Source organism: Mastigoproctus giganteus, chromosome 7 (assembly GCF_048544385.1).
Source record: "Mastigoproctus giganteus isolate SK-2022 chromosome 7, ASM4854438v1, whole genome shotgun sequence".
NCBI classification, from domain to species: Eukaryota; Metazoa; Arthropoda; class Arachnida; order Uropygi; family Thelyphonidae; genus Mastigoproctus; species Mastigoproctus giganteus.
The window spans coordinates 99281570-99295007 of NC_143581.1; the positions used below are offsets into that span (position 1 = coordinate 99281570).

Below are 13438 nucleotides of genomic sequence, written 5' to 3' on the forward strand. Positions count from 1 at the left end.
CATGCGCAGGAAAAATTACATAAATTTCAAAATTATAAAATTACAAAAAGAGAGGAGACAGGCATAACATCAGCAAGTTTTACCTTTTGAGCATTGTTGCCAGAATTAACTCTCCAGCTCATAAGCACGCCACTGCGGAAGTTGAGGGCTGTGGAGATTAAGGGGTTTTTTCCAACACATCACAAATTTCTCTGCAGCTGCAGAATCGCACTGGCGACTTCACATAATTTAATGTTTTGGAAACCAGTGTTATGCTTGAACCCATTAAACCACCCACTGCTTGCCACGAACTTGGCTTGGGGTTCGCAGTACTTATCCTTAATATCTTTATAAATACTTCTTGCTTTTGCTTGAATGGCCATTGGACACAGGGGCACTCGCTTGTGAATCTGATTTTCCATACATATTATTAATAGCTTTTCCATCTTCAATATAGCACCTGAACGCTATATCAAAGATGGTTTTGTGATCACTGTTGATCTTAAATGCGTTGATCCTTTCACATGTTGTTTTATACACGCACTGTCCCTTAAAATAGTATTCATTGTTGAAGCAGCAAGACCTAATTCCGTGCAACAGATGACAAACTTTGTCCTGCTTCGTACTTCTTAATTAATCATCTTCATTTCTAAATCAATTTTATTTTGTTTCCTAGCATTGCCAGCACTTGCACTTTCCATTCGTCACCATTATAATAGGCAAATAGGAATGAAGAGAAGATTGTGAAAATTTATTTATGTTTTTTATATGATTGAAGATTTTAGTGAAGGGGAACCCATTTCACATAATAACATAACGTAAAAATCCACAGAATTCCAGTTATGGGTATTATCGCAAATGCAATAAGATCGAGTTTACTACCCATTTATCATAGATTGTGCTAACAGAAAAGCCCAATAAACCGGAAAGTGCAAATTGTGCAATTTTTTCCCCTCCCACTCTATTACAGATTTAACTGAAGACAGTCAGCATATACATACGCTTTAAAATCTCTTTTACTTCAGTAGTATGCATCAGTTTAAACTGTTTAAATCTTTCCGTTAGTACTTCCCCCCTCTCCCTATATAGTAGTAAATGTCTACCAAATATACATCCACTTTCACAAGCTGGAATGCAGCTTGTGAAAGTGGATGTATATTTGGTACCCTTTTCAACATACAAATAGGATAAAGACAATCTATTATCACAAAAGCACTAGCTTCCTCTTTTTATTTCCTTGCTACAGCAGTTTTTAGGTTTACCAACAGTGTACTGTTGCTACAATGACACATCCTTGAGTAACAGGCCTATGGCACTCATGTGACTCACCAGGAACATTGTCAGTATTCTCTATTTGCATACCGTAGACGGAAGTGACTCAGGAGCGTGCCATGTGGAACCGATCATCGCGTCTCAGGACAATTGCCTCAAAAAGGGGGTGTAATCGCACACCCCTGTTAATGGTATGACAGGATGAACTGATTCGCAAGCTCTCAAGCCACTTGCGTTCCCAGAACCCATGTGCACGGTCAGAAATGATCACATTCTTAGGGGAGATCCGATGCTGCTTCTCCCAAAAGTGTTCTGCCACAGCAGACCTAGCACAGTTCACAGTTTTGATGGCGGTCAAATGTTCCCCCAGACGATCTTTTAGACGTTGGCCTGTCTCCCCCACAATCAGGGGAACTTAATCTCAAACTGCACTACTGATGGAATCCTGGGTTACGGGGTCTTTGACCTGAGACACCACTGTGTGCAACCTGCGCCCCGGAAGCTGCACATAGCGGGTCTGACACTCCCGCAGTGCCTGCGCCACACACTCTGAAAGGCCCGGACAGTAGGGAATGTAAGCAGTAGCCACTGAGAGAGGGGTTCCTGGCGATTGGACCCAGTCCTATAAACATATTTGTCCAAGACCCTCTGGGGGTAACCACACTTACTAAGATCTGCCGGGATCTTATTAACTTCCATTTCCCTGTCCTGGGGGTACTGCAGTGGGACCACACCCTATTTATTAATGCCCTGTCTACGCTATCTTTATGTTGATAGGCCTGTGCTGAACTGTAATGGACATACTGACCACGACACATTGGTTTTATTTAAATGGTCTTCACTCTAGCACCATCTCTAATAACCAGGATATCAAGAAACGGGAGGGTACCAGCTGTTTCCACCTTCGAGGTGAATTGTATAAATGGAGAGAAGCTATTAAGTAAGTTGAGTATTTCATCTCCCCCCCCTTTTATAATGGTAAACATATCGTCAATGTATCTCTTCCATTCGCGCATGGGAAAATCTAACTGGCGGAAAATACTGGCTTCTAGTTCCTCCATAGCTAAATTAGTCACTATGGCACTAATGGGGGAACCCATGGCCGTGCCATGGACCTGTTTGTACATAACATTTTGAAAAATCATAGTGGTACTGGCAAGGCAGAACTCCACCCCTTTACAAATATCATCAATGCTTAACAAACACCTAGCACTAATACCATCATCTTGTTCTAAGGCTGATCTTACACAATGAATCCTATGTTTAATTGAGATACATGTGAACAACAATACCACATCGAAGGAGATCATAAGATCATCATCCCCTATAATCTAATTTCTTACATACTCTACAAATTCTTTGCTGTCCTTGACCACTAAACCAGAACATCCTACTATAGGCAAAATAATCCTAGCTAGAAATTTCGATAAGGCACAGGTGGGACTACCCACAAATGAAACTATCGGTCTCAACGGAACATCAACCTTGTGGGTAGGAGACCATAAAACCGAGGTATTCGGCATCCTGAAGCATGTAAAGTCCAATACTTCTTTAGATATTTTACATGGCTTATACCAACTTTGTATAATACCATTAACTTGTCTTTCCAAACTAGACAATGGATTACACTGAGTAACTTTATATGTATTGGTATCTTGTAGGAGATCCAGAGCTTTTGAGCAATAGTCTTCTTTACTCAATATAACTGTAGACCTACCTTTATCAGCAGGTAGTACAATGATATCGTCATCTTGCCTCAATTGCTTCAGTGCTTTTTTATGTCTATAACTAAGATTAAACTCTGCCCTCTTGGACTGGCTTAGAATAGAAGCAATCCTAACATTGTGTAAGATCAGCCTTAGAACAAGATGATGGTATTAGTGCTAGGTGTTTGTTAAGCATTGATGATATTTGTAAAGGGGTGGAGTTCTGCCTTGCCAGTACCACTATGATTTTTCAAAATGTTATGTACAAACAGGTCCATGGCACGGCCATGGGTTCCCCCATTAGTGCCATAGTGACTAATTTAGCTATGGAGGAACTAGAAGCCAGTATTTTCCGCCAGTTAGATTTTCCCATGCGCGAATGGAAGAGATACATTGACGATACGTTTACCATTATAAAAGGGGGGGGGGGAGATGAAATACTCAACTTACTTAATAGCTTCTCTCCATTTATACAATTCACCTCGAAGGTGGAAACAGCTGGTACCCTCCCGTTTCTTGATATCCTGGTTATTAGAGATGGTGCTAGAGTGAAGACCATTTAAAGAAAACCAATGTGTCGTGGTCAGTATGTCCATTACAGTTCAGCACAGGCCTATCAACATAAAGATAGCGTAGACAGGGCATTAATAAATAGGGTGTGGTCCCACTGCAGTACCCCCAGGACAGGGAAATGGAAGTTAATAAGATCCCGGCAGATCTTAGTAAGTGTGGTTACCCCCAAGAGGGTCTTGGACAAATGTTTATAGGACTGGGTCCAATCGCCAGGAACCCCTCTCTCAGTAGCTACTGCTTACATTCCCTACTGTCCGGGCCTTTCAGAGCGTGTGGCGCGGGCACTGCGGGAGTGTGAGACCCGCTGTGTGCAGCTTCTGGGGCGGAAGTTGCACACAGTGGTGTCTCAGGTCATCATCAGCCATTTTCAATCCACTGCAGGATGAAGGCCTCTCCAGCAACTTTCCAGTTCCTTCTGTTTTGAGCACTGGCCATCCATTTACTACCCAAAAACTCATGAATTTCATCTATCCATCTCCGCCTTTGTCTTCCAGGTTTTCTTCTAGCTCCTCTTGGGTACCATTCTGTTATTTTCTTAGTCATCTGCCATCATGTCTTCGAGCTATGTGTCCTGCCCAAGACCATTTTAGTTCTTTAGTTTTGATAAGAATGTCCTTTACTTGAGTTTACTGCCTAATCCATGTTTCTCTTCTTATCTAACAGTCTGATTTCCAATATAATTCATTCCATTCTTCACTGTGTAGTTCTCAGCTTCTCTTCCATTCTTTTGGTGAGTGCCCAAGTTTCACTTCCATAAGTCATGGTGGGGAGTATACATTGATTCATTATTTTACATTTCAGACAAACTGGGATATTGCTCTTCAGTATGTGACTATATTTCCTGAATGCTATCCATCCAAAATTTATTCTTCTCTTGACTTCCAGCCATTTATCATTATTACAGCTAATAACTTGTCCCAGATAAGTATATGACTCCGCCTTTTCAATTACTGCTCCTTCAATCATTATTTCCCTTTCCGTGGCATACTTGTTCATCATTACTTTTGTTTTAGCCATATTCATCTTTAGTCCAAAATCCTTACTAACTGTGCATAACTGATTAAGATTTTCCTCTAATTCTTTGGGATCGTGGCTTATGACCACAATGTCATCTGCAAATCGTAAATGGTTTAGGTACTCTCCGTTCACATTGACTCCTTTCTGCGACCAGTCTAATCTTCTGAAAGCTTCCTCAAGGGCAGCAGTAACAACTTCAGAGATATTGTCTCCCCTTGTTGAACTCCTTTCTCATTTTAAATTTGCTACTGTCTTTGTCTAGTCTAATAAAGGAGGTAGCACTCTCATATATTTTCTTCCCAATATATATTATAATCCCAATATAATTTGTTCCATTCTTCGCTGTGTAGTTCTCAACTTCTCTTCCATTCATTCTTTTGGTGAGTGTCCAAGTTTCACTTCCATAAGTCATGGTGGGGAGTATACATTGATTCATTATTTTACGTTTCAGACAAACTGGGATATTTCTCTTCAGTGTGTGACTATATACGTCTCATGTCAAAGACCCCGTAACCCGGGATTCCACCAGTAACGTAGTTTATGAGATTAAGTGCCCGGATTGTGGGGATTGTTTTTGTGGGGGAGACAGGGCGACGTCTAAAAGATCGTCTGGGGGAACATTTGACCGCCATCAAAACTGTGAACTATGCTAGGTCTGCTGTGGTGGAACACTTTTGGGAGAAGCAGCATCAGATCTCCCCTGAGGATGCATTCATTACTGACCTGTGCATGGGTTCTGGGAACGCAAGTGGCTCGAGAGCTTCCAAATCGGTTCATCCTGTCATACCATTAACAGGGGTGTGCGATTACACCCCTTTTTGAGGCAATTGTCCTCAGACGTGATGATCAGTTCCACATGGCACGCTCCTGGGTCACTTCCGTCTACGGTATGCAAATAGAGAATACTGACGATGTTCCTGGTGGGTCACATGAGTGCCATGGGCCTGTTACTTAAGGATGTGTCATTGTAGCAACAGTACACTGTTGAGAAAGGAGACAGCTGTCTCCGAAAGCTTCGGATTTCCGGTATTTTAACTTATGGTATTTTAACGATTTTAGTATTTTGTTTTTATCTGTTTTTATCATACCGATTTTATGTATATATTTTTAGTACTTATTGTAATAGTCCAGTTTACTGTATCATCTTATTTTATTTTATTTTATTAAATACTTGGCTGGTGTATGAGTATTAATTTTCTTGAATATGGAATTTCCCAGCCCCATAGGCCTGTTTGAGGTTATGAAATGATTTGCCTACCAATGAATTCCTCTTCCTCTGCTTAAGTTTGATGTGGTATCATCTGCGTGATATGATAAACAGGTATTTCTGATTTTTTAATTATACCTGCTCACATTTGAAGTCCTTAAATACGATGTATGCACAGCGCTTTAGCCCTCAAGAATATAGCAAATGCCCCACTACCCTAAAGGCTTAAGGGGACAATCAGTCAACCTTGACTGAGTCACAAAGCATCGTCACTACTGAGTTCCCTAGGGAAATCCTCCCTCTCTTGTCTTTTGTGCATAACACACCTGTCACAACCATTTATGCTTTGTTTTATCAGTAATCTCTTTGGAAACGCGAATATAAAAGCTGCAAGTTTAATAGTTCCAGAGCAAAAAAACTATTCGGAATTAAAGACTAACTCATAAAACTGAACATTGTTCACTACTTCCAAGTGATTTAAAGACCCGAAATCAGGCATGTCACAGAAACAGAATAACTTGCAACAATCCATCTGCCTAGCCTGCCACAACGGGAAGGAACCAACCATTTGATGTCACGTATGCAAATTAATCTTTTGTTCCCACTCAGTTAAAAACAGACATCGCACATCTTTCTAAACTACATCGGAGAAGGTTTGCATGTGACAAATGCCTTGGAGAAGACGCTGAAATATCTCAAATTCCTTTGTCCCAGACTGAAACTAGCTCTATCGACACCAGATGTTATCTGATCTCCTTCAACATTCAAATACTGGTTTGTCTGAACTTATGACTATCGCATGCGAAGAAACAGTGGTCAACGGAACACCACCTGACAGGATTGCCAACCACGATATATGCAGTGCTAATCAGTCCAATTCTCCATCGGAAACTAATAATCAAAACTGTGCCTCGGTCGTTAACGTGTCCTCCACCTCAAACCAGACACTAGTCACAACAGGTACTTTTCAACATGAAGATGAACCTCCAAGAATTAATGCCGAAGCTACAGTGTTGACTCCTCCTCTACAGCCAGACAGCGTAGACTTTTGATCCTCCTAATTTACCAGTTGAGGTCCCAAATTGAGGATCTGAAGGATGAAGTTTACTCCCTGAGGAACCAAAATAAACATATCACACACATGCTCTCCGACCTCTGCTCTTTGGTGAGCGAAAATGGCAAGCGCAAGCTGACATCTCAGCCACCAATAATACCTAAATGGACAAAAAGTACTCAACCTATCAAAACTCTTAGCCTGATAAAGCCTGGCTCCCATGCTCAAATTCACTCGAGACAATTAGTAGATAGATCTCCAAACACTCCGACTGAGCACATTAGCAGGGCCCAGTCATGCACTCAGCAAAAGGCTGGTGACCAACCACAGCTGCAATCTTGTGAAGAAGTATCCCAACCAGAAAACCCATCAGAAAATAATAAACACTCCCTACAAGTCCCAGAACTAAACAGTAATTCAATTACGCCCATCAAGCTCTGCTCACATCATATGCTGGTATGCTTACCAACAGCCCTTCTAGCGATACTTACATCCCATCTGGAGATACACAAAATTCCCTCATTACCACAGCCAACCCTGCCTCAAATTCCTCTGGATGCCTTCCTGATACCAATATTGATTGCCTTCCCCATCATGCTAATATTCATAACCAGATCTCCTTACCCCACCTAGTAACACCCTCCAAATCTTGTCTGACACTGGCCGAGAAATAACATCTCCATAGTTTCCACCAAAGCCAAGGCTTTTGCATCCAGTTTGGACCTAGAACATCTCCCGAATCTATAGTGAGAATGTTTAACGAGGAACATAACCTCTCAGCCAGGTATAAACGGCTTAAAAGTCGGCAAACACACTATGCCTCTTTCCTTGTGTGTTCACCAGCTGTCTATCAAAAGGTTATAGATCCAGCCTCCTGGCCCCAAGGTATATATATATATCAGACCAGACCACTTTCTGAGAAAAAAAGCCCCCATCAACAACCTCAGCTAATTCACCCTCCTCGATAGCAATCAACGCTTCAATGGAACAAGCATGAATGCCCCACATTCCAGGCAATTTCTCAAAATTTGCTCAGCATAATTCAAAATTATACCAGTGGTGACAAACATCGGCATCATCAAATTGGTACCATCAGCCTTCAACCACCAATGATAAACAGTTCGGGAATGCTCATCCCAACGTGGGTCATGAATCGACAAACTCAAAAGCCTGCCTTGAATAAAAATACTAGACACACCTGCCTTAAAAAGATCCACAAAACTTGCATAACCAGAGTCTTGTACCAGAATGTTACCTCCACAACAAACTGGATACCATTGATCAAATTCTGCTCGCTAATGATATTGATATTCTCTGTGTCACAGAAACCTGGCTTGATAAAGACCAAGAATTTTTTACATCTTGTACTCCAGCCAGGTATAAATCAGCGTTTACTTCTGGAGTTGGCCAAAGAGGAGGCACAGGCCTCACTTGTTCATCAAGTTTCTAGCCAAACACCAGCATATAGCTCTCGCTGTTACTCTCAGCTATCATAGTGTCCTTATAGATATAACTGCTACACACACACACACACACACACACACACACACACACACACACACACACACACACACACACACACACACACACACACACACACACACACACACACACACACAATCATTGAATTGTATTAAATATTAACATAAATTAAATTATAATAAAGTGAATAAATAAATAATTAGGCGTTCATTAGAGGCAGCAACATGCAATTCCTCCATATGAAGCTGAAATACATCCAATATTTTAAATTAAATAAAATAAAACATAAGCCATAAACATAATAAAATAAAGCATGTAGTATGGCAAAAACTGTAGAGCGAAAATTAACATAAAAATAACCCAAATAAACAAACGAATGAAAAAGAATAGACATAATAGTAGCCCGATAACCCTTGTATAATTTCGAGTTTTAAATCCGATTAATAAAAACTATACAAATTTTAGGATAATGCCAATTATATAATAATTTAGCGGTACCCCCCCTCCCCTGAGAGGTACCAGTTCCGAAAGACGTGAAATATCACCAAAAGAGGGTTAAAGGAACTACCAAACGATAACAAAATCAAAATAAATTAAAATAAATATAGACTGACCATCATGCCCCATATCGACAGAGGACCACGAGGCCAATAATGGTCATGGAATCGCTGCATTTCAATTGCTATACAAATCGTCGCCATGGTGAAAAGATCGAAGTACCAATTCACCCTCCCTCCTCCGATCGATTTGTATAGCGATTGAAATGCAGCGATTCCATGACCATTATTGGCCTCGTGGTCCTCTGTCGATATGGGGCATGATGGTCAGTCTATATTTATTTTAATTTATTTTGATTATTTATATTTATTTATTTAAATTTATTTTGACATTTGCAGCATCAAAGAGAATTTCTATTATGCCTCGGTCCAGAGCATGGTGGACTCCCCATCTTAATATGAGCTTCAGATTAAAACAGCAACTGCACAAAATGTGGAAGCAGTCACAAAGTGTTCAAGACAGGATAGCCTACTCTAGAGCCTGTGCAACATTCAAAAAGCTGAAATCTCAAGCAATTAAGAATTATATGGACACTACCCTTCGTAGAGGAAAACCCCCCTACTTTAAATGGCCTTCTGATTTCCCCCTAAAACTTGAACCTGACCAGACTTTATATCTAGATTTGCCTTGAACTCTGAACAATGTGCTGATCTTCAGACACCAACAGCTGGAATCCCACCTGACATACTATCTGCAGTATCAATCTTCAGGGAACAGCTTATTGCTGCCATAAATTCTACACCGGCTTCTGCTAAGGCAGGTGCAGATGGAATACCCCAATTCATTATTAAATGTCTTGGGCCATACATTTTGGGTCCCCTTCTAATTATTTTTAATGCTATTTTGTCAAGTCATTTCTTTCCCCAGCAGTGGAAGCCTATACAAAAAATTCAATCGCCTACTCTTAAGCATTACCAGCCAATCTCCAATGTCTCAAGTCTTCTAACACTCCTAGAGAAGGTACTTCTCCCCATTCTAACTAAACAACTTCTTCCACATCAGCCTCATCAAATCCACTACTCCCTTTCTCATAGATCCACTGTGACTAATCTCTCAGCCCCCACCAGCTCCATCCTCTCTGCGTTTGGATCTCATGCAGAGCTTGCAGTCCCCTATGTAGACCTCAAAGCAGCTTTTGACTCAATAAATGTTCCTGCAATGCTGAAGCTACTTTCAGACCATTATCAAATCAAGAGAGACACTCTACAGTTCCTCACTTCACTCCTTCAAAATAGAATAATCCAGCTTACTGTCCACGGCCAAACATACGAGCGATGTGTCTCTTCAGGCATGCCACAGGGTGGTGTCTTATCTGGGCTCTTGTTTACATCGCTTATCTCACCGCTTGTTGAATCCAGGCATGATACACCATGTTATGCTGGTGACATGAAACTCCTCACACTGATTTCTCCACATGATTGTTAATTGATAACAGCATCAATTAACAATAATCCTGGAATTTGCAAACTACCTCAACCAGTTTGGACTAAAAATAAATCCAGAAAAGTCTGAATTTATGATATTCTCATTAAAGAAAATGCCTTCAGCCAACACTATGTAATTCTCCTATTCCCACTGTCAAGAAACATACTGATCTGGGGGTTGTTTTAAATCCTAAGCTCTATTTCAGTTCAGAGCTCAGTATAAGCTCTGAACTGACAAGGTTCTGAAGGCAACTAGTGCAGATCGAAGGGCATGGTGTTGAATGGTGCTGATTTTAACTGAAGCACATACTATAGCCCCTATAATCTAATCATGACTGGATTAGAGCATGATATAAATTCAGCAATAACTGCCTGTAAGCACCTCAAGATATTGAGGATCCTGCACAAAGGATGTTTAATTTCTGTAGGCACATAGTTTGCAGATATGTTATATGTTTATGAAAATTTAGTTTGGTATCTAAAATCAAACACAATAGTCTTATAGAATCTGCCATCAGTACTGCTCTGCCTATCGGTTTTAATACAGGTTCCGGATGAAGTGATCCCAATTGTTGTAGTTTTCCCCTCAGTTAATCAACAGCCATAGCATTTTTGTCCAAGTTTCTATTTTAGTTATTGTTAATTGTAGTTGTCTTTCAAAGTAGCCATGCTCAATGATTGACAGGAAATATCAAGGTCATCTGCAAACATATAAATTTCCACCATAGCTGGGAGGTCTTAAGTAACCACTGGTACATAACGCAAAAAAGTGTGGAACTTAAAATCGATCTATGAGGTACTCCTATGTGAATTGTGAACATCTCATTCTGGAATCATACTTGAAAGGTCCTGAGATAGAGAAAATTCTGAATGAATCAAGGCAGGTGACCACTCAGTCCAAGGTTGTTGTTGTTGTTGTTGTTGTTTGGTTTTTAGGAGCATTAGCAACTAAGGCCATATTGCTCCAGGATATGCGGTGGTCATTCCTTAACCTTTCCGCATCCTCTGTATTTGGTGGTGACGGGCTCGAACCCCGGTCTAATCAAGAAGCGTGTGCTACGCACTGCTGCTCCTTCCCACCTGGCTACGGAGGCGCCAGTCCAAGGTTGTATAAATCTTGGAGGATTCTATATCTCCAGGTTGTGTCAAATGCTTTGGTAATATCAAAAGTTATCATTACTGTGTGTTGTTTTTTTAACAAAAGCATTTCAAGGGTGAGCTTCAACTGTGATGGGACATCAGTTGTGGGGCTGTTACAGCAGAAACCAAATTTGTGGCATAATACAGGATCGTGACCTTCAATAAATTCACAGGCTGTTGTTGTTGTTTGGAGCATTAGCAACTAAGGCCATATTGCTCCGGGGATATGCAGTGGTCATTTTCTGACCTTTCCACATCCTCCGTATTTGGTCGTTACGGGCTCGAACCCTGGTCTGATCAAGCCCACCTGGCTACAAATTCACAGGAGACTCATCTGAGGATCAGATGAGTCTTCTGTGAACCATCTTTTCTAGTATTTTGCCTAAACATCTGGTCAGGGATATAGGACAATAACTGTTGGAGGAAGAAGCATCTTTCCCCGGTTTTGCTTTGCTACCACTATTAACTGCCATATAAGGGTAAACATTCTCTTCAAAATTTCAGCAGTCTAGATTTTGAGTTGGAGTTTAGATTTTAAGGTGGGGAAAAAGAAGTGTATAAGGCCTTGATCAGGTTGAGCAAGCTCAATGCTGATGGGATTCTTTCTCTTGCTCAGATTAAGAACCTGAGGGAGCCTGGATTCAAACTGAGGAAAGACAGTTGCAGAAGTGCGTAAATTTGCCTTTAGCCAGCAGGTAGTTAATTGCTGGGCAGACTTCGATCTCTTGTGAAAGTTGATAGCTTAAATATATTTAAGGCTGAGCTGTATAGGCATTTGGAGTGAATGGATGGAAGAAACAGCATTGAGCTTGCTCAATGCTGTTTCTTCCATCCATTCACTCCAAATTTCTTCCTTCCACACCTCTGGAGTATCTAGACTGTAATTTGCAGAACTTTAAGCCTTTTTTCGTAAGAGCACCCATTTGTTCCACTCACCAATCTAGTTGCCCTTCTCCGTACCTGCTCCAGCAGCTCTACATCCTTCCTAACCTGCAGACCTGTATGCAGTAGTCAAGGTGTGGCCTGCCCATTGCCTTATACAAATGGATAATCACCTACCTATCCCTGCTAGCAAAGTTCCTGTATATCATTGACAAGACCCCATGAGCTGCTCTTTTCTTTTTTTTTTTTTTTGGTGTTATTGCATAAACTTACTTTCTTGCATCATATGCCTCAACTAATGCTAATATTTTTGTTTTGTAATATTTCATTTTGGTACTGCACCGGTAGCAGCTCCAAGTAGTTCTACTATACATGTGTAGTAAGGATCAAGTGGCTATCAAATTAGAAAACTGTTCCCAGTTCACTTGGTGAAAATTCCATGTAATTTGTTGGTTGGAGGCATAGTTTGTATCCGTCCTTATTTTGCAAATTATAGGAAAGTGATCACTGTTGGGAAGGTCAGTTAATACTGCCCACTCAAGGCTAGGATAAATATTTTTAGTTAAACCACATTTGAAGAGAATCAAATAATTATTATTATTATTTTTTTTTTTTTTAATCAATCCCCAAACACAAAAAAGGCATTAATCACAATGTGGATTGGAAGATGGCTGCAGGGCAGTCATCTTGCAATTGGCATTGTGATTAATAGATAGTCTACTGACTGGAGTGTCAGAAATGGGGTCACCCAAGGAATCGTCCTAAGTAACTAAAACTAATTGTAAACAGCAATTTTACTATAAGCATAACTTAATACTTATAGTAAAATACTTATAGTAAATTACTAAAATTCACCTGTGATTTCAAATTTGTGACTTCTGCAGAGGGTTTATCCCACAAATCATATGGAATTCCCAATTCAACTTTTACACCTTTGTCCCTAAGAAATAGATATTGCACAATATAAGTATCATGTAATTTATTAAAAGCAAAATTGTTAATTCTTAACATATACCAGTTGAGTTAAATAAATATGCAAAAGAATCAAAAAGCTGAAAATGAACTTATTTCATTCCTATTATTTGATTCTTAAAAATAAGCAAACATGGGATTTTTTTTAACAGTTAATAACATCTTCGCATTT

General features: G+C 40.3%; 1 protein-coding gene across 1 annotated transcript in view; it reads right to left on the reverse strand.

The window, feature by feature from the left end:
* The window catches only part of CNPYb (FGF signaling regulator protein canopy b), a 150863-nt gene that overhangs the window by 31040 nt on the left and 106385 nt on the right, over positions 1-13438 (reverse strand). Inside the window, exon 4 of the mRNA XM_090377045.1 lies at positions 13150-13234. Coding sequence (XP_090233171.1) covers positions 13150-13234 — 85 coding nt within the window. The remainder of the gene's footprint in view (positions 1-13149; positions 13235-13438) is intronic.